Below are 22,680 nucleotides of genomic sequence, written 5' to 3'. Positions count from 1 at the left end.
ATCATAGGAGTCAGTTATGTGGTCAAGTTACCTTTCCAGCCAATCGGAATCCAGAATTCTCAGTGGCCATGATGCAAGAGAAAAATCTTTCTGATTTGACCATTTTTTATGCAATGAAGCTCACGTTATATTAATAATACATAAATACAGGATTAGAAATATGACCCATCCCAAAACCCTCCATGCTCTCCAAGAAAAAAAAGTCTGACTACAGTCCTCCTTCCCTCCTAGTAATTTTCATACAGTCCCTCAGAGCCTTAAATAGATTCCTGCACTTGAGGCACAGTTCCTCCAGAAAGGACCAGACTCACTGCAACAGTCTGATGTCCATCCTTTATATCTGCAGTCGCATTGTCTATGCAAATATGCAGAGCTCTCAGTCACAACACATCTCACCTGGATTTCATACATGGACAAAAATGAGTCAGTCTGCACACTGCCTTCTATAATAACTGCAAGATTTGCATTGAGTATCTTTGAGACCGCAGGCCTTATTCAAACACATCTAACAAAGGAACTGGTGAGTCGCTGCATTGTGTGTATTTTACATATCCAAGAGCTAACTTTATTTGTTGAGCTTAAAAAGGAACAAAACTTTGCACTTACCAGTGAATTTTTAATGGATGTGAGAAGTCATGACTGAAGTACAGGGATTTATACATTCAACACTTTTCCAATGCCATTTTTGTGCCTTCAGAAATAACCTGGCCTTTTCATTAAGGGACCTTCACAGAAAATCCTCATAATGACTGAGATGAGAACCACCATTAACAACTGGCAAGAGATGACTTTCACTCACATCGTAACACACACAACAAGACACAGGGGGTTTAAAACATCAGTCATTGGTCTGGTACAAGCAGGTATAATGTGATTTTTACTGTATGTGCACCTGTCATAATGTTTTTTTTTTTTTTTTTTTTTTTTTTTTAAATAGGGCCATAGAGGCTTACGGCTACATCCAACTGAGGTTGAGCACATTTGCACTACAAGTGAATTACAACTGTAAAAATGCATCTTACTCTTTCTCAACATCATTCATGAACCAAAAGTAATGAGGATTTTGCAGACAAAACACAAAGCAAAGAATCAGCTGAATAAGTAGGTCCACTGGGTAATTCTCTGGTTTCCTATAGAGTTCAGAAAAGCTATCGAGTGAAAAAAACAAACAACAAAAAAACACTTTTCCTCAGGTCAAAACAAAAAAAGAACCAACAGAATCTCCATATATATTACTGTAGGGACTATCATCAATGCAAGGCACCACAGGAGAAAGAGGACTCCATGAAAAGAGGAACATGTCTAAAAAAAATGTTAAATGTCAGTAAAAAGTGAGACATCTCTCTAACAGTCTGACAAAGTCAGGGGGGAGGTGGGAGAGATAGTGGGAGGCTGGGAAGGGTGAGGGGCATAGCAACAGATCAGGGTTTCGATGATGGAGTGAGTCCCATATAGTATGTCCAATTTATATTTGGACTTCCTCTTTAGATGGGCTCCGGTTTGAGCTTTTCAGCCAGGAAGTCGCTGACAAACTGATCCACTACGGCCGGCGTGATCTCCTCTACGTCGCGAACGTACTTGGCACGGGCCGACATGTCCAGGATAGTGAGCAGAGGTGCTGCTTCTGGGAGGTTTGTGTAGTCCCGCAGGGAGTCAGTCATGTCATCCTGAGGCGAAGTAAAAAAAAGGAAAAAACAGTGATTGATGTGATATTGTGTGAAGGTGCGGCGGTATATTCTGAACATGCACGGTTGGATTACTTCCTACTGGGAACGGCCCCAAACCAGAGCCTCTATTTGAAGTGACTATTTTACAAGTTTTGTTGGAAAGTCAAAAAAGCTCAGTCTAAAGTGGGGACATCTTGATCACATTTCAAAGCAAATTCAAAAATGGTGGACTACAAAATAGCTCTGCTATAGTTTACTCTATAATATTGTGCGTAGGGCCATATAGTTAGTTCCCAAGATAAATCTGAGGGGTTAGAAGATGACAGGAAAACACAGAACTTTTTTCTATCTCTCAAAAGGAAGTGCTGAATTCCTGCACACTGTCAGCTTTTAGTCCACTGAACAACAACAGTCTATTGAGCAACACCGCAGTGCTGACAGTGTGTAGGAATTCAGCATTTTCTTTTGCATGACTTCATTTTCTTACTCAAAAGTTGACCAGATGAGCATTGGACAGCTCTTAGTTTGGGCTTGTTATCTTGTAACTGAATCAGACTTCTTCAGGCCTCTTAAAATTACTCAAATAAATCCTGTGCTTGGTCAAACTGGCCACAGCAACTTTCAGTATGCAAGCTGACAAGGGTTTCCTAGTACACATAGCTTTAAGGACTGTCAGTGAAAAAGATGCAATGTGATTGCGAGCAAAGCGGCTCTGTTTGTCTCCTAATCTATCCATTGCTCACATGGCATGTGAATGACTCTAACACACATGAAAGTCAAACACTGGGTACATTCCAGGAGAGAAATTACACTCTAAATTACCCATTTCTCTGCTGCTCATCAGTTCAGACTTGCTTTTGGCGAAGGAAACCACAGCGCCCATTACTTGAACTATGCTACATTCAGATTACCCCATAAAATTCAGAACTGCCTGGCACAATCTTTATTAATTCACACTTCTTGAAAGAGAATATGAAACTCTCTCTCCTGTCTTCCTGCAGGCAGCCTGCCCAGAGAGACCAGAGAGCTGGAGCTTAGTCATGCATCCTGCTGCGTGGAAAGACAGGAAGGAACCAGGTGGGGGTCCAACAACAGCTCTCCTTTTTCAAAAGCTCACTTACGTCAGATGTAAGTCTCATCACAGAGTATTTGAGCAGCACACGTGGGCAGGAGAGCGAGCAGCGCAGAGTTGTGAAGGAATGTGTTACAAATAGATAGCTGCCAGGTTTGGCTTTATTTATTTGCTTCACTCATGTTCTGCCTGAGGCTCGATGTCACCTTTCACCCTTTTACAAGTCGGGATTGCAGCCCCCGTAGCCACAGGTAACACAAATGAGCAGGCAAGCAGCAACTTTCAAACAAGCTTGAAAGGGCCATTAATTATTGAGACGGAATAAGAAATCACACCCTTTTGTAATTCAGCTTTGGTTCGAGCCAGGACTGCTTCTGGAAATCAGCATTCCTGCCCTGACACAGATCCATTATTCTCGTCATATCTTCTCAAAGTCAAATAGATTTGTAAGGTCGCACAGTTCACTTATTAGATATGTAATGCTTTTATCATTTGAGGCGTTCTCCTTTCTTCATGACAGCATTGGCCTGATTTCCCTTCAGCTTAGTTTGCTGGCGCAGAGGAAGACTCGCAGAGATTAAAGATCAGTTTCATATGGAAAAGATTATGTTGGGGATGCAGAACTAACAAGAAAGGGCCAGAGGGTGGCACTGCAACAAAGAGTTGGACTTCTCATGGAGGCAGCGCCTCTGATGTTAATACTGTTACTGATTTATGTGCCAATGTGAGTTTTGTCAAAACAAAGCCAAAGATAAAGAGACTTTGGATGGATTTCCTGCTGTATAAAACGCTCAAGCGTTCCCTCCATTCAGACCTCTCTGTTGTGTCTTCCCTGTTATCAGAAAATCCACAGCTATTCTTGCTAAATGGATCAAACCACACAATCAGCTCTCAGACTTCTCATTGAATAGCTTGGCTGTGCTGCTACCTAAAAAGGATAAGTATGCCAAGATGAAGTCTGTGACCTCTACTTTGCAAAACTGCTAACAGATGGAACAGATGAGTTGCAGTGTGGTATTTTGTTGTAGGCAGCTAACTTCCTCTGAACGGAGCCCATTTTATTATGCTACAAATCACCATACATTGACCACTTAATACTCACAGATGTAAGCTGTCACTAAGGACAATGTTATTACGAGTGAAATACTGCTCAATTCTCCTGCCACATATAAAAGCTTTGTCTTGCATGCTCACTTGCAGCCATACTAAGCATAGATTATAGATCATCTGGGCACGCAGTGTAAAGAAACCACAAAGAGCGAAATTCCACAATCTGTCACCGTGGCCTTTCCAGCCTCTCCGATATGAGAAGATGTAATCTCTGCATCGGTCTTCGCCCCCGTAGGAAGTCATGCATCTTCTTTTGTTTGGCTTCTCCGCTTGTGTAAACTGCTTCTAGTGAGGTGCAGCCATTCCAGAGGCCCCCCGCCCTCTGCAGCTCAGCTCAGAACAAAACAGACAAAGGGCCTCTCTGCTGTAGCCCGCACTCACAGCTGTGATAAGGCTCAGCGTGTGTTTACCGCGTGGAACCTGCTGGGCCATGTCAGGCTTATTCTGATTACTGATGCACTGTGGCATTTCACAGACGATGACCATCTGATAAGGCCTGAACTGAGAACGAGAGCAAACCTCCCCACTGGCCTCTGAGCTGGGGCTGCGTCCGTCTCACTGGCCAGCTTTGATGTCTTGGGGAGGAAAAGCCATCATTGTGAAATTTTGGATATTCTCAGCAGCAATTGCTCATCAGTGTATCGCTCAAAGTGAAGACATCTTTGGCTGGTGTGTGCAAATGTAGCATAAAAAGACAGCAGATTGAAACAACTGGGGTTGAGCTACAAAAAAAAGAGATAAAAAATAAAGGGATAAAAACACAAATTTTTAATGTGAGCCTACATAAAAAAGAGATGCACTCCTCATGATCTAAATACCAGTCCTCCCTTTAAAATATCAATGCTATGTGAAAATAAAAATAGTTGCATTTATTCATCTTTATTGATAAAGCCAGCTTATATTCAATGCAATGTTTTTTTTCGAGCAAATAAACAAGAAACTTTTATTGTGTTTATAATGAAACAATACTAACAGTCTACGTGTCGTGCCAACAGCTCTGTGGGGCTGCACTTAGCTTTGAGCTAAAAGCTAACACGAGCATGCTAACATACTCATAACGATATTACTAACATTGATATAATGCTTACCTTGCCCACCATCTTAGTTTAGCGTGTTAGCATGCACACCATTAGTTCTGCAGCCATTAGGTCATAAAATTAATGAACAAGCTAAAATTTTGACCTGATGACGGTGCTAGATATCACCACATTATTTCAGTTCATTCTTAATGAGGCATGATTATCTGTAGCACATTTCATATTAATTCATTTCATTGCTGGTGAGATATTTGACCCAATTAATCACAAATGTGAACAGAGCTGCAATTGACAATTATTTACTAATTATTGATTAATTGTTTAGTCTATAAAACATCAGAAACAATGAAAACTGCCCATCACAATGTCCCAGAGGCCGAGGTAACAGTCAAAACACCAAAATACTCAAATTACAGTTTGATGCAACCTGAAGAAGCTGCAAACTGTAACATTTGAGAGCCTGGATCAATCAAATATTTAGTATTTTTGCTTGAAAAAAACAGATGATTAATCGACCATCAAAATTAATCAAATTAGTTGACTTAAGTCATTAGGATTCATTCACTGGACACCATGAATGTCACTCAATACCAACCTCATGGTAGCGCAAAAGCAAAACTCAAGGGACCACAAAATACAGTGTCCGGTATATGTGGACCACAGCAATTTCATAGCACCCATATAATACTTGACGGCTGGTGTAGTGGACTGACTGAGACTGGCATGGCCCTCCCATACAAGCCACTTGGCTTGCATGGCTAAAAATATAATATTCATTGAGCTTTACACACATAATCACAGGCAACAGCTATTCCTGCTTGCCACAAAATCAATTAAATTCTTATGGGCCTGGATAATACCACTATAGTTCATTTTGCATGCAACAGCCACAGCACAGCAGAAATGAAAGAACAAAAGATCTTTCATTCTGCGTTTATAAGTCAGTGTGCTACTCTGTGGCGTATGGTTTTTTCAGTAGTGTAACAAGATCCTGTGTCATTCGGCTCAGCCTGGTCTGCTCAGCCTCCCCCTGAGAGACTGCAAACATACTGCTGTCTCATGGACACAGAAAACCCAGCAGCTGGCCTGGCAAGGAGCGTGCGACTACCAGGGCTAACCCGGGCCAAGGTGCAGGAATCTGAGCCCAGAGCCTGGAAGCTTCGCTCTCAGAACGCCTGAAACGGGAAGTGATATCTGACCATGAACCCGATCTGGAAATGAAGCCTGGTGATTTCATAGCCGGTTGAACAAGAGCCAGGAAATTATACCTGCGCTACATGGATGTAAAAATACCTGCCTTAGCATGTATGCCACAAGGGAAACAAAGCAAACGTAAGACTGCAGCTATAACACAAGACGCATCTGGATCACTACAAGCTCCAGTGCAACAATGTCTCTTTGTGTTAGGTCAAGTAAATATTGGCACACTGACAATGAACACGACACGCAAAACTTAAGCTTTTCTCCTTCTCTGTACGTATGTCAGTGACATTTCAAGGCTGACATCAGGGTGGAGGGACCTTGGACAGACACAGTGTCAGACAGTTAGCACATGTGCGAGCCCCACGGCCGAAACCTGAGCCTGCCCTTGAAGTGTGACACGAGAAACCAGCGCAGTCCTCCCAGACTGCTGGGCAGAGAGAACTGGGAGGAAGGGGAGCTGGAGGGCAGAGAGCAGGGGAGCTGGGGAGCTGGGGAGAGAAAGCTAATCTGGTAATTATGTCTGCTGCTGCTGCTAACTCCACCAGCTCTGGAAAGGTCAGGACAGAGCAAGATGAGATAACAAGAGTTACGGAAACTGCGGGGTCTGTCCCACACAGGGAAGACGTGGGAGGAGATAAAGACAGAGATGGAGGGATTATCTGGACGTAGTCTGAGGGAGTACAGAAAGTCTGCTGGCACGCTCGGGTCTACAAATCATGATAAGGGCACCCAGTTGAATTCGGGGTCATGGATAGGAGTGAGTGTCACTCATGCAGGCTCAAGAGGCTCAAAGAGGGGCCTCTATTGCTGCCATTTCAACAATGGCCAAGGTGTTGGGTGCAGACACAAACCAGAGACCTACAATATGTGGTTAGAGGCGGACTGATAAATAAACCAAATATTGGCCGATATTAGCTTATTACATCCATAATGGTATCCGTGTACTACATGTAGGCCCATAAGGAATCAGAAAAAAGCAAAGCTTGCCACTAAACTGCTTTGTTCACTCTCGCCACAGCAATTTTTGGCGGCAGGCAGCTGTTTTCAGCAAATAATAATAAAAATCAACTGTGCACTACCTGCTCAGCACCAAATGGCAGGTTAGCGACTAGCCTGTGAACACAGTGGAGCATTAACAGCTAAAGAGACAGATATTTCCCTCAGGAGTTGGTGGAGAGCAAAAGCAGAGGTAGAAGGAGAGGGGATATTGGATTTACATTAATCCACAACCTGAGACAAGACTTCAAATGAATTGTCCACCAGAGAGCACTGAGAAGGTTATTGTTTAACGTTGAGTGTTCCTGCTTCATACATACTTTGGTCATAATTCTAAAGGCTAGACTTCAGCTATGCAGGTTTGTGTGACACGGCATTTCACTCTGTCTTGAGTGGCCTCGAGGGGCTTATCTCACCTCTCCAGCCACAAAGAACAGCAGTGGCGTTTCCTCCTCCTTGGCTTTGTACTTGGCCATAAGCTTCTCCGCTATTGGCTGAATGAGCTCCTTGGCCGGCTCCAGTTCACCTTCCTCCTCAGCGTCTTGAGGAACCAGGAGAGAGACACAGACAGATGTTAAAAGTATGAAAAAATGACACCTGGGAGAGGAAAAATGCACAGACGAGTGAAGTGGGAAGCAGGGACAACTGGTGGACAGATACTACGTGAGCACCTGAAAGGAGCTGTACAGATGGTCTCTGTCTTGTTTTTTAGTCCAGTTTGACCTCAAGCGACACCAGGATGGTCTCAGTCCTCACAAAACAAGTAGCAAACTGTCCTACATTCATGTCTCAGTCATTTTTCTTTGCTTTTCACAAACCTCCAGCATTTTGCTTCTGTGCACCTCCTCTATTAGCATATAAATAGACTGATAAATACTAGAGCACTTCCCACAGACCTTTGGACCTTTTACCACTGGAAGAATTTTCTGACATTCAATATGCTCCACATAAATGCCACTTCATTCACACACAAGGAGCTCCAGGCAGAGCCCCATGCGGAGCTGCAGCGGCTTCACCATAAATGCGGGCCCACTCACCCACAAACAGGACGAGGCAGGGCCCCTCGTGGAGCTGCACGGCGTTGGACTCGCTGAGCTCCAGCACGGGCCGAGGGTGCCAGGGAAAGAGCCGGCACTCCGGGTCGTTCAGCACCTCCACGCGGCCCTGTCGCGTTATCATGTGACCTTCTGCGTCCAGCAGAATCAGCGTGGGAATACCTGGAGAGGGAGGAGGTGAAGATGGTGTGAGAAGAAGACAAAGAGGGGAGGGTAGGAAATGGGCAGGAGGTAGTTGGGGCCATTTCTGTTAATCATCGCCTCATGACGCAGCCTGCTCCCTCTCCCGCTGAGATTGTTTTGTTGTGAGGATGTTTTAGGCCATTTCTGACTGCTTCTTCCCTCTCTAGTGACTTTCACCTCTCTGCAGGGCTTTCTGGTTTCACTCTTGATGTTCCAACTCTTTTTTTTTCATGTCATCGCTTCCCAACATCCTTCTGATTATAATCTCCTTCCCTTATTAACGGCCTTATCAGAAACAGACACCATCCGGGAGTAAACAATGTGCGTGAGTGTGTTCTTGTCTGCGCATGTGGACTGCAGAGACAGAGGTGGGGGCCCATCGTGAACTGCATGGGTCTGAATGCGGGGGGGGGCAGCGTTGACCTGTTCCTCAGTGCATTCCTCACATTCTTTGCAGGAGAGGCCAGAGAGAGAGAGCCAGCGCTCTTGCTAACTTCATCCACAGTCCTCTGCACACACACAGAGGAGGGAATCAGGAGACGAGAGCGAGGCGCAGCACTTCTGTGGCGAACGAGACTGTGAACTTGATAACAGGCCCACATTCCTCAGGCTGCAGGGCAATCTGTGTTGCTGTTTGCCTGCCCAGCACAGAGAGCCGTGAGCCATCGTGCCAGCGTTTCACTGTGTGACATAACGAAGCTCTGCAGCTCTCTCTCAGCCTGAAGATCAGAAGAAGGAAGAGGCTGTAAAATACCTTGTATTCCATAGAGTCTGTTGAGTCGTGATCGCCGAGCCTCGTCTGGATATGGCACCGCCAGCCAAGGCATCTCGCTGAAGTACTGCTTAAAGGACTCCTCCGACCTGGACGTGGTTGGAAAGCACCAAACAGAACAGATGGTGGTTTGGTGGTCTCAATTAACAGCTGAGTAGAGAGGACTGATTATTTATGTCCTTGACAGACGGAGACAGATGTGCGTGTGTGTGTGTGTGTGTGTGTGTGTGTCAGTCGTACCTGTCAGCGCTGACAAACACGATCTCAAACTTCTGACCCGACTCTTTGACAGTTCGATACGATTCCACCAAGACCCGGGTCAAACTGCGGCAGGGTGGGCACTAACAGAGAGAGAAAGGGGGGAAGAAGGATGTGAGTGAGTGAACATACAGTACACAAAGACACAAACAGGATAGGCCGCCGCCGCAGCTTCTTTTACTCTGGGTATTTCCAAACTCTCGCTCCTGTATGTCACCAAACACCTTTCCACAAACTAGCAATTCTCTCTTGTTTTGTATCCAGCTTCTTTCAAATATAGCCCGGACCGCTTAAAACAGTAATCCTGCTGTAATGCTCAAGCTTGGGAGAGTATTTGATGCTGTGTGTGTGTGTGTGTGTGTGTGTGTGTTAGGAGAGCCCACACTCTCTCCAGGCAGGGGGAGCGGTGGTATGGCTGGCATTAAGATGACATCAGAGTGCCATGGCAGCAGGAGGGAAAACAAACCAGTCTTAACTTCCAACTTCTCTCTCTCATGTTCTTTCTGTCAGCTCCCCCACTGGTGAGATACAGACTAAAATACAAACACTGAACATTCACATCAGACAGTGTAAAGAACTTCAGATACTCTGCTACAAGAGACATCAGGAAAAGTCTCCCTCCACTGTTTCTGAGACGTAAGAGCAGATTTCCTGAAGGATTTTTTCAATATCACAAATTATCCTAAATATTATTTTATAAGGCTACATCACAGTTGCAAGATAACAACCTACTCCTCATGTCTATATTTTCTTAAGCTCTTAACAACTAATAGCATTCACTCAGAAAATATTGGCAGATTATTAATAGAAGTTTTTGGTAAAACATATTGATTTTATTAATATCACAAACCCTTACAATACCGATAAACAATGCATTAGTATGTTAGCAAGTTAATAAAAAAATAGTCTTAATTTTTTAAGAAGAGGTGTTTGGATATGTTTATTGTTTTATTTATTTATTTTATTTATTTAGAATTTATTGACTAGGTGCAGGCAGTACTTCATTACCAGTCAAGTGGATTATAGTGGATACAGTATGTCAAGCACTTTCATTGATCCAGTCACGAATACGCACCATACCAACACAAAGGCATGGCGGGAGTGAGAGTGTGAAGCAGCACAAAGCCTCGATCAATTCACTGCTCATTAACTGACTTCTTCCTCGGTTGCTCACAGGAGTAAACACTGTATATTGTGCTCTGTGCTCATTGTAGTTTGCACGATGTGGTGTAAATTCTAAAGCATCAGAAATCCGACTTGTGTGGGCTTTTATTTGCAGATGTTTGGGACTGAACTAGATTTTAGCTAAAGTTTTACTGTAATGAGTTAAAAGAAACATCCCTTCACACTGCAGGCAAAAAGCAAATGCACAGTAAAATATAGGTCATGTTTCTCTGCCACGGGCCATTTCAGGTCCCTAGAACACTAAGGGGAGAAAAAAACAACTTAACATGCACTTCTGTGTAAATGCAAGGCCAGGTGCTGGCAATCCATGTTTGTAAAATGACTTTAATAGTGGATAGATTTACATGAGTAACCGGGGGGAATGTGGTGTAAAAACGCCGCAAATAAACTCCCGTAATGGCTTTTGTGACTTGTCCTTTTCAATTTTGTATGAGTCTGGGGTGTGAGCCAGCCTTCAGGCGTCACCGTTCTGAAGAGACGGTCTCTGAGGCTGCGGCTCTGGCAGCTGCTGTGCTGACTGGCCTCGGAGCGCCTGCGCTGCATCTCATCAGGAACAGTCCGCCGATGATATAACGCCTTTCGTGCATCACTGAGTCATGACCTTTGCTGGATATCAGCAGGTCCAGTGGAGAAAGAGACAATGGTGATGTCAGTGGGGCGGGGTTACCAATGCCGACTTTACAAAGGCCAAGAGGTGGCGGTGAAAGGACTGACAGGGATGGCTGACCACTGTTAATGTAAACACACAAACACAATAGAGTCGCCTCCACCCTCCTGCTCCTCTCTCTTATCTGTCTCGATGAACTGCTCTGTCTCTTCCTGCTCCGCTCTGCTGGCGATGCCCTTTCTTCGCACCAGGAGACGGAGTTAGGAAGGCAGAAAAGTAAAAATCGAAAAAACTTTGTCCTCCTTCTCTCCTTTCTGTACTCACCCAGTGTGCTGAGAAATACACTCCCACGTAGTGTCCCTCCAGAGAGCTGCTGTCCGTCGTCTGCCTGTTGTTCCTGAGCAGAGGCCCTGCCACCACCTCTGCAAATGGCTTTGGTCCCCAGGGGAACTCCAGGCCTGGGAGAGGGTAGGAAAGTGGGGCGGGCGATGGAAAGGGAGAGATGCAGAGGGGGGGAAAATAAAATCATGCATAAAAAAAAGATAAGAAAACAGGATGAGGAGGAGTCTACAGCCATGCTAGCTCTGTGAGGCTGTATGAATGCATAACAGGTCACTGAGCTAAATGCTAACATGCTAACATGCTAATGTTTAGCTGGTATAATGTTTACCCTGTTCACCATCTTAGTTCTACGTGCTCACAATATTTACAATGCACAGCTGAGACTGTTGAGATTAAAACATGTTGGCCATGAACCAAAACACCTGATGACCTGATGAGGGTGTTAGATGAAAAGTCAGTGGATCACCAAATCATAACAAGTTATTCTGAGGGGAGCATGAATGTGTGGACCAAAATCCATCCATCCAGAATCCAAAACTTGTTGAGACATTTCATTTCAACCTCAAGGTGGCGCTAGGGAAAAAGTCAGGGGATCTCCTACAGTCATTACATATAGTCGAGCATCTGTACCAAATTTCAGGGCAATCTATCCAATAGCTGTTGACATATTTCGGTTTGGACCAATCAAAAGGATTGGTATTACTCTCCATAAAGCCACAGCACTGGAGTGGTTAAAAAACAGCAAAGTCGAAGAACTAGAGTGGAGCTGCAACTAATGATTATTTTCATTATCGATTCATCTGTCAAGTACTTTCTCCATTAATTGTTTGATTTAATCAGAAAATATTCACATTTGAGAAGCTGGAAACAGAATTTTGGTTTCTATTCAGCCAACTGCACATGACTATTCTGCCATTTCTGTCAAATCGGCTAATCGTTGCTCTAGTCCTGTGTACTTGTCATGTATGCATTACTTACAGGCTTTTTTGTGACATCTGTTCTTGGAAATAGACACCAGGCTCAAAATATGGTTTTAATGATGACTGAAAGCGTTGCCTCTCGAGCAAACGAAGGCTGCCAGAAATACTTCCCTCCCGCTCTCTTCCACACTTTCCATTTCCTCTTCATTGTTACCGTCAACCTCTAGAGATGTATTTGGTGCTGCCGAATTAAAAAGGAGGTAATCATAAATAAAACCTTGTATGGCCAGTTCATAATGGCCTCTTTATGCGAACGTGGTTGTCTAGGGCTTCATTAGGCAGGAATGACACGTCTGCGCCGCGCTGCCGCGGCCTTTTATTGTTGTCCTGATTGTAAAAGTGCACTCCATCTTTGCGCTGCAGGCTAGTCTGCCGCCACTCAAGTCAGGCCTTTCATCAGGAGTGAAAGGCAGAGGTGTCCTGAATCGTTCACCAGCCCCTCCCAGTCTCGATGCACGGCAAACTTTTAGTGCCCTTTTCCTCTCCTAAGCGTAGCTGCTGCAGCTGAATTGATTTGTCACATCAGGAACTGCACTCAGTCTGACTCTCAAATAACCTGAACATGAAAATATATCAAAATGCACGATAAAACAAAGAAGTAGGTCTGTTTTTCTTTGAAAGTGGTTGAGCATAGTCGGAGATTTAAGGCATAATTAACTGCCTGTGCCCATATTTGCTACTGAGGCCAGAGATTAATCTGTTCTCCAGCCACGTCAAGTTTGGAAGAACAGCTAATGAATCGTGGATAATACTGCAGGCTTGGACTGGCTTTCATTAACCAGGCTGCAAAATCTGTCACAATCATGTGAAATCCATTCTGCTTCACTGCTGTGCTGCTACAGTGCCGCTATTCTCCCTTCTCACATGACTAATGGCACTTTTTTTCATGCTGACCTAACAGGATCTGGAGAGGCAACGTTTTAAAATATTGAGCTCTTCGCAGCCACAGAGGACGTCCTCTGCACAGGAAAGGAATGCAAGCCCACTCTTGTTAATTCTCTGCCTCCACTTCAAAGTGCAGAAATTATAGGGTTTGCAGATGAGGGAGTGAGACGCGGACACGCTATAATATTCATGCAGCACCATAATTACGGCAGCATCAACACAAACGAGGGGGGAAAAGTTGTTGCAAAATGTTTTAGCCAAATGTTGAATGATGTGGCAGTGCAGTATCTCCGCAGGGAACTCTAGGTATGTGGTAAACATCATTACAGAGAATGAGGTGTGACTGTACTCACTGCATTTTGGTTTACTAAGATTTCTGAAGTTCATCTTACTCAGTTAAGTTGTGCTGCACAGTCCACTGAGGTTAATTAGATAACTCTAGTTGGAGGACTTCCACTTAATGATTTTGGACTGTTGCAGAGTTTAAGTTTTATTTTTATTAGCACCCACATTCACCCTATAAGAGGAAGAGACTTTCATCCACCTGTTTTCATGAACATTTTGGCTAAGGTGGAAAAGTTGGTGTATTGATAAAAAAAACAAAATGTGCCAAAGATATAATGACAACAGACTCAGTGACGATGTACAAGAAGCGCACTATTTAAAAGTCACTCAAGTGGCAGACAAAAACCTCAGATCTGCGTGGACTGTGGATGTATTCAGAGAGTTGGATACAACACGAAGCCTCTCAGCTTTGGCTGCCAATTAATCCCAGTGGCCACTCGCGACATTGCAATGGAAAAAATCCCCTGTGCATTTTCCCCATAGACCACCATTATAAAAGAAACGCCTGTAAAACCTTTGACAGAACACCTCCAACTGCAAAGAAAATCAATTATTGCTATTTGTATTATGAATATTTAAGTCCATGAAGGTTTGACTTTTGTCATCAACGCTCATGCACATGTGCAGCAGGACACTCGTCACGGAAGCAAGCTCTGAAACTTTTTTGGCTGATGTGCTCGGTGGGCAATTTACATTCCAGTGAGTGGGCGCCATCTTTGAGTCTGCTATCCAGTTCTTATAATACAACCTTGTAGCAAACTGGTGAGTACACTGGAGCGTCACTGTAACCTCAAATTAATACACAAAACAAGCAGAAATGCCATATTTCTGTCACATTTCCCACATGGTGCTCCATCATTTGAGGTTTGACTGACACTCTTTTACTGGCGTTACGTCATGTTGTTGCGCCCTCTTCTTCTGCAATAGTTTATTGTCAGCCAAATGGAGAATTAATACCAACTGCTGAGTATCTTCACGCGTCCGGCTTGTAACATTCACATAACAGCATTTATGTGCATTTTCTATTACATTTACTTTGCTCATTCATTCATCATGCCTCAGGGGACTTTTAGTTCTTCCCTGCTGCTGTTTTATGGGGGACAGGTGGAGGAGACAGTGTGATGTAAACCAAGAGTGAGTGATTTTGGGCGCGTTACTGTCTTGCAGGCGTTGGTTAAAGAGATTATTCAAGGAGAAGCAGCATCCCATTGAATACCCACAGCCCAGAGAGACTGAAGAACGCTAACCACTAAGAATTCAGGGTTAAACAGGTATGACAGACAAAGTGTGTGAGAGATTTATCTATGTCCATCTGTCCTTTTGACCCTCAAATGTCTTCCTATTACCTCATTAAAGAGCAGCATTTTTAGGGATGGATGGCTGGCGGTTGGGGTTGAGGTTAACCATTCAGTAAAGAGGATTAAGGTCAGAGCTTGAGGTCAGGGAATAAAAATAAATCGGCGTGTTGACGTATTCGCTAATAATATACTACAAGTGTGTGTGTGTGTGTGTGTGTGTGTGTGTGGCTTCCGATCTCACCTTTTGGGTCATCTCTGACCACCAGTAGACCATTTCGACACACCACCTTCCCCGTGGCTGCGTCCACAAACACCAGAGATGGAATACTGGTTACCTTGTACTTGTTCCACAGCTTCATCTGTAGAGAGAAAAAGAAGAGAGATGTTGGAAAAAGAAAAGCAACGTGGATGGAAAGACCTTAATGTTCATATTTATATTAATTTGAGAGCTGGAAGAACTGTTTAACCCAAATGTCAACTGAGCACCATATATATTTTATAGGACAAACACCCTCTTTGTTGTTTTAAAGAGACTCGGGAGACTAGAAGGTAGAATAAAAAATAGAGGAGTGCAGTCAGCCCTGAGGTGAATTAGCAGAGGGTGAGAAGCACACTGCTGCACTTTTAAGAGGCTGAACTGGAGCAAGCTCATGCTGTCCCTGCTGTGTCATGAATAAGAGTAAAAGAGGGTATGCAGCTGAAAGAAGAACGACTTCTGCTCTGCAGTAAAGAGGAAATTTGAGCCCTGCGAATTACTGGAGCTTCTTGGATAGACGATTCATACTTTCATAGGCATTTATGAGCACCCATTGGCCTTGAATTTAATCATAATACGTCCGATATGATGAGTTGATATTAAGACAGCCTCACAGAGTCAGAGGAGAAGCTTTATAGCCAGAAATCTGTGCATGAACCAACGCTATTTATGGAGTTCAGCGATCAGTGTAGTCCTTAACATCAAAGAGCAGATCAAGCATTTCACATATCTGAGACTCACTTTCCATATCAGAGGGAAGAGTCCTACGCTGTGAATAGAAAATAGCCGTGTCTTGTAAAGAGCGGCATTCTGCACGGTGCAATGTTGCTGCTTCAGCAAGTTCAGAAGAAGAAGGGGATCCCTCGCATGAAATCCCATACCAGCTCATAAAATTCAGACGGGAGAACGAAAATGAGAAACACAATCTTAACCTAGAATATCCTTCAGGTTCTGACCCTTTATTGAATAAAAATGCCTTAAATGACTTTGCAGGGATTAAAAGAAGAGACAGATTACAAAATTGTCAAAAGAGGAAAAAAAGTTAAACAACATTTAATACTGTACTGTCTGATTTATTACCTGCTGTACCAGCCAAACACTTAGGCACCCATAAAAACATAATGATTTGTGCTGTCTGGATGCTGCAGTAGTTGTTCTAATAGGTTGTTTGCCAAATGAAGTGAGGCCTGATTTTCTCAAGGCTCTGTGAAGTAAGTTTGGGGTTAGGTTACCATCGAGCTCCAGGTTGAAGAAAACCTTTCGTTGCTCTTTTTGTGAAAACTGTGACTTCACTTCAGCAGCCGAGCAGAAAGAATCACTGAGTGTGAGAGGAAAGCTTGCACAGTGTGTGTTTTGCTCATACTGTGTGTCTCCTCTTTGCACAAGTTCCACATATGTTGTCATACCCTCGCCAGAGGTCGACCACAGGCCCTCTCCGAGAGCAGAGGTCAGACGGTCTGTCCCATGGACAAGACGACCCGGAGCCTCCGACAATGTTGGTCTGGAAGTCCGTCAAAAGCGAACTTCAGCGTCTGCCACAGTCAACAGATTTACCACACGCTCCATGCTGCTCTGGAAACTCAATCTCGGCTCACAAATTGATGGGGTTAGGGGCATTAACTGTGACTGTCTCCGAGAGCTAACGTGCCTGACACCATTTCACTCAGCCGCCTGCTGTCATCCAGGCTGATGATGTGAGATTGAGAGCCGGATTTAGCTGAAAGAGTGTGCGGGAGCGACATGAGAGAGGTAAAAAAAAAAAGGCAGAGGGATAGGGTGATTGGTTCTGTACTAGCACTAAAATGTCAAGAAATGTATTGCATGTCAAGGCCCAGAGGTATCCACACTGAGGTATGCGACACGTAATACGATTTTGAAAACCGTCAGGTGTTCAAAGAATGACAAATAACATGCACTGTGAAAGTAAAAACATCTGCTGTTTCACTACATCACTTCCAAAATAAACTGCTTTTAGCTAACACTCTCTCACATTTAAATCAAGGTTTTTTGAGTGTTAGGACATGCCATGCTAGCTGCTCTGTGAGCACTTGCAGCTAAATGCTATGTCGACATGCTAACATGCTCACAATGATAATGCTCCCATGGTGTTGTATAATTTGTATGTGTTTGCCATCTCAGTTTGGCATGTTTGCACGCTAGCATTTGCTAACGAGCACAAAAAGTACAGCTAAGGCTAAAGGTAATTACTTAATTGTGCAGGTATTTGGTTATAAAACAAAGGATTAAAAAAAGTGCATTAATCCTGTGGGGATCATGAATGGCCGTTGAGATATTTCAATGGTGGACTAAAAACTGAGCAAAAATAGCGTCTATTGAGTTTACTGTCATTGCAATGCTAACTTTTTGATCCTTTTTAGCAATTATAAATAATATTAATAATAATAATACAGGTGAAAGAAGAAACCAGGACTGTATATGCAGTGGTGGACGAACTGACCAACTTACAACTAATGTTGCCTATTTATTTTAAGACTAGAGGAACCACTATATCTAAGGCTGTCTAGCTCGTTTTTCTCATGCTGCAGCATCAAGAGAGCAGTTGAAAGATTTGTGTAGCAACCTCAGAGGCAGAACAATTCCTCCTCTTTGTCTGGCCATTAATTTACTGCATCCTTGAATCATGGCTGTCTGGTGATTTGGCTGCAGATCAGAGTAGCCACGGATGAGCGCTAAATCCTTTCTAGGGTTCAGATCTGCCTTTAGAATGAAAGGGCTGCTATGATTCCAGGGGGGGATGGCTGACCTTGTAACTATAAAAGCAACATGTCCTGTAGTCTGTTGCAAACAAATGGATTTCAGCACCTTGAAAGACAAGGATTCACTATGCATGGGGGGTTGTAAGAGGAGGAATCTCACCCTTGCCACAGCTTTCACTGTCATCTACTTGTAAATCCAAAGTCTTCTTCCAAAACACTGAAGACACGGCGCTCACAATCGCTCTCTTCCCTCTTCTGTCCTCCTTGTTAATAGAAAACATGAGGATCACATGCCACAGCAATCCATTTCCCCAAAACACTGTTTCATTGTTGAGAGCCGCAGAGTGTCGACTATAACCAGGACAATAAATACAGAATGTGACATGTTGTACTAAAATACACACATAAATTATCTGACACACACAAATCTGGCCTCACTCCTTGGCTTGAGAAACCGCTTTCACCTTGCAGAAGTGGTGTTAAGCTTTTGTCTTTGTCAGGTTTTATCAGTCTGTAACATGACTCATATGATGTAAGCATTTTTTGTTTATGCGATGCTGTATGTAGAGCTGAGAATATCTCGCTGAGTGTTAAATGAGAGGATTGATACCACCCTCAAATCTGTATGATAAATATGAAGCTACAGCCAGCAGCCGGTTGGCTTAGCATGCAGGGGAAAACAGTTAGTCTGGCTCTGTCCTGAGGTATTCCTCACAAAACCCAGCCATGAAATATGTTGGCATATCCCTCCTGTAAATCAACAGCATGTAATTTTTTACACTTTTTAACATAAAATGTGTTAATTAGCAAGATTTAGAGGTGCTGGTAAGGCAGATTTGTTACCATTGGCAAGAGCCAGGTTAGCTAACTGCCTGCTGGCTGCAGCTTCATATTTACCATACAGATGTGTTTCCCAAAATGTCAAACTATTCCATTCAAATCTATCGCCACAGTTTTTGATAAGTGATTCATTTTTCTCATTTATCAATCAAAAACACTGTTTTGTATAATCGTAACCCGAGTATATTTAGGTTTTGGGCTGTTGGTGGGACAAAACCAACATCTGTCAACATGGACTATTGGAAAATTATATTTTTAATTATTTTCTGACATTTGCTAGACAATAGATTAATAAAGGAAATATTCTACAGAACCTATCATGAAAACAATTGTTAGTTGCAGTCCCAGGCTGCTCTTTTTACTGAGTCAGTAGCTAATTAACATGCAAACTGCTTGCAGACTGTATTCACTGCATTAAGACTGCATGTTGCCACTCCAGACTTTCTCTAAGGGTTCCTCTATTCATTATCAATAACATAGTGTGTAAGTGTGTGAAGCAGTAGGCTTGGCTATATAGCTACACACTGGTTTAAGGATATTAATAACCCCTGTAGAGAGCCCACCAACTGTTAAGACTCTAGGGATAGCTGGAAATCCATACTAACAATCCATTTATTCTCTTGAACATGCAGACATTAGTCTCACACTATGCTCGGTGCTCATCATGCTAATTGGATCATGCATGGCTGCGAATCCATATCCAGAAGAGGAGCAAATCAGCCCACTGTGGGGCCAGTAGATCAGTGCACAGACATACAGCAAAATCTGATCGCCCCAGTGATCAAAGAAAATGCTGATTCTTTTAAGATATAGATAAATTTGTTTGGTGGGATCAATGCCTGTATTAGTTTCCTACCGGTGTGCATTCTAAACTGTAAGTGAGCAAGGAAAGAAAAGGAGGGAAACAAACCCCTTCCCAAGATATCCACATTTCCACGTTAAACATCATGCGTAGCGATCGCTTTCACGCCTCTTTGCTCTGTTGAACTTTATGGCAACATTCTGCCCTTTAAGAGGAGATTAGTTTACGTGGAGAACCCCCAACAGATTTGAGTGCTAAAAGTTCTACATCTGCACACATCTGCTTCAGTTCTGATGCAGCCCTTTTGAGGCCGGGTCCTGCAGTGAAGCTACGTCACTAACCAGTGAGTCTTTGCAGTGGCTCCTGTGTGTTGAGAGAACTAGAGTGGAAGAAATTTCATCACTCAACGTGCCCAATTCACCTATCATCGTTCGAGCCCTATCTCCTCACAGATCTGCTTTCACTGGACCAGTCAAGCCCGAGGCATCTGCCAGACGCTCCCGTCGCTGCTTTATTACAGCAGTGCCACCACAAAGTAAAGTGAGTCGTTTACCGCAGAGGATATGAGAGGTGTCCTGCTGTGATTCTGATAGCTGCATAGCCCTTTATCTTTGAGTATTATATGAGGGACAAATGGTGATAATCCAATGGATGACTTGAAAAAGAAGGATGTTACATTTTCATGTTGTTCGCCCAGATTAACAATCCATTTCATGACCTAATAATATTGATTACTGGGCAAAAATGTTCCCCATATAATCTTTCCACTCATGTCAAGGGGAAATTTTTTGGCACAGTTTATAGAGGAGATGGGGAAAAAATGAGTACACATTATTCAGAGAGGACACAGAGGAAACCATATTCCAGTTTGATTCAATTTAAATCTTGGAATGAGGAGAGTTTTTCTAAATAAAATCAAATGTTTCAATTTGCACGATGATCTCCTGCACAGAGGAGGAAACAGGCAGGCGATCAATGCCTTTGCATCTTCCCATAAATCTTGGTTGTTAGTGTGTGAAAGTCGTTTGTTAGAAGATGGGAGGTTGTCTGTCTGATGGACTGATCAGCCCCCTCTAGACGTGTTCAACAAAAGCATTTGTCTTTTCCTGGGACTTTTTTATTGATAGTGCCTGCAGGCGGTGTGATCTCTGACCGTAAAGATTTACTGTAGTGGCGTAGGGGAGGGCAGGCTGGACTGGACTCTTAGCTTGCCTCTTGGCAGGCGCTAACACAGGCTTCTTTCTTTTTCGAGCTTATCACCTGTGCAACATGGATAACCTCATCTGCAAATGGATTCAAACTGGTGCACAGCAGCATCAGCGGTTCATTCATCATGTGTCAGGCAGCTTTCAGGTTAAAATCTAAACCATTCCGTATTTTCTTCTCAGTCAGGGTTGTAGACAGATGAGAAACAAACTTCTGCTAAATTCACTGCTGTAACTCCCTTTTGGCTGGGCCCCTGCAGCCAGTTTAGACTTACATTCCGGCACCTCACCTCTGCTCGATCTGCTCCCGAGGCTCTCAGTAACTGCCTGTATCCACTTCAAAACCCTGTTATGGCTCTTCACGGCTACAAAGGGAGCGCCTCCCACCCACCTCTTAGCCATACTCCAGCCAACACTATGCAGGCTAGTGTGTGTTACTTAGCGCTTCCATCTGTGCCGCTCTGACCTGACTATCACTTTACCCGGTCAAGAGTCTTCACTGCCATGGCTCCCCCGGTGGTGAAACACACATCTCAAAGTCTGTGACAGCTGCACAGTTGCTGCCCTTTCTCTAGACTGATGACCTATCTCTTCATATGTTCCAGCTTCATCTTGTTTCCATGTGCATGTCGTCTTGCCTTACATAAACCACAAGAACTGTACCTTCATTTTTAGGGCTTTACTGTCACAGATTTCTGCATCACCGTTGTCCGGTGATTTCACAAAATTGCGCCCAATTTTTCTATTTTCCGACCACTTCCATGTTCTTCCTCGAGTGTCATCTATATTCCTGAAATGTAAAAAGTACAGGCCACTCACTCCAACCTACTCCGCTGCACTCATTACAGTGGCTCATCCTGCCCCACACATCCATCCCGATGAGCAAAACGCACTTCCCCGAAATCCGTCGAGCTGAGAGAATAACAGCAGGCTTCACACCACGCCTCCTCAATGCAGAATGTTGCAGCGATCTTGTGCATTTTATTAATCGTTTAATATTCTCCCATCGAGCCATTTTCGTGGTGGATCCTCTAGAATGCAGACGGGAAAGATGCTGGCTAAATTGCTTTTTCGATAAAGGGCCCCTATTGCCATGGCAACCCACCTCCCCCCCGCCCAAGAAGTCAGGACATGTCACCGAGTGCCAGACACATTGTGGGCTCTTGGTTAATAATTCAGTGATAAATTAATGTTTTTGTGAGGAAAACAGGTGCCAGAATGCTAGAGGGCTTAGGGTAAATAACCCAGCAGAAAAAAGGGAGAATGGCGGAGTTAGAAATGGAGAGAGAGACAGAGGGAGAGAGAGAGAGGGAGAGAGAAGGAGTGAGCGAGAGGGAGGTGTGTGGGTGTTGCCCACTTCTAGCCTTGTGTGGAGACACAAAAGCAGCCCTCTGAATACAGGCTCCAAATCCACACTTGGACCCCGTATGGCCAGAAGTTTTTCTGTCGTAAAGAACGCGGCGTAAAAAAGCAGGAGGGATTGTAAAGGAGTAAAAAGCCAGTGCTCAATAGGTATCTGCAGCATTGTCTCTCCACAGGCGTGGGCAGCCCCTGAGGCCTACATTCGGCAAGGCCAAAGGTCAGGATGGCAGGGGGTGCATTCTTCCCTCCCAGTGCTGCCTCCCTGCCCCCTATAGACTTACTGTTCTTTACTTCTCTCCCCGGCTATCCCTCTCTCTTTATGATGCATTACAAAGAGCGAAGTGTAAACCTATTACACACACACACACGCACAAAGACACACAGGCCTTGTCCACACTAATGTGGAAAATATTTAAATTGCAACCATTTTCTCTCCGCTTTAGTTATCCGTCGACGCTAAACTGGCATTTTCAACCACAAAAATGCATTTTTTTAAAACTCTC

The 22,680-nt window shown here is 43.8% G+C and overlaps 1 protein-coding gene across 2 annotated transcripts in view; it reads right to left on the bottom strand.

Moving 5' to 3' along the window:
• Positions 1–536: 536 nt before the first annotated feature.
• nxn (nucleoredoxin) overlaps positions 537–22,680 on the bottom strand; it is a 57,434-nt gene continuing 35,290 nt past the window's right edge. For both annotated transcript variants that reach the window (XM_041941071.1, XM_041941072.1), the window contains exons 2-8: positions 15,237–15,354; positions 11,470–11,603; positions 9,336–9,436; positions 9,078–9,184; positions 8,123–8,302; positions 7,502–7,626; positions 537–1,667 (exon numbers count right to left, since the gene is read on the bottom strand). In XM_041941071.1, coding sequence (XP_041797005.1) covers positions 1,485–1,667; positions 7,502–7,626; positions 8,123–8,302; positions 9,078–9,184; positions 9,336–9,436; positions 11,470–11,603; positions 15,237–15,354 — 948 coding nt within the window. In that variant the 3' untranslated portion in view covers positions 537–1,484. The remainder of the gene's footprint in view (positions 1,668–7,501; positions 7,627–8,122; positions 8,303–9,077; positions 9,185–9,335; positions 9,437–11,469; positions 11,604–15,236; positions 15,355–22,680) is intronic.

Source organism: Chelmon rostratus, chromosome 7 (assembly GCF_017976325.1).
Source record: "Chelmon rostratus isolate fCheRos1 chromosome 7, fCheRos1.pri, whole genome shotgun sequence".
In the NCBI taxonomy this organism is placed as follows: domain Eukaryota; kingdom Metazoa; phylum Chordata; class Actinopteri; order Chaetodontiformes; family Chaetodontidae; genus Chelmon; species Chelmon rostratus.
This window is presented reverse-complemented; position numbering and strand designations above follow the sequence as displayed.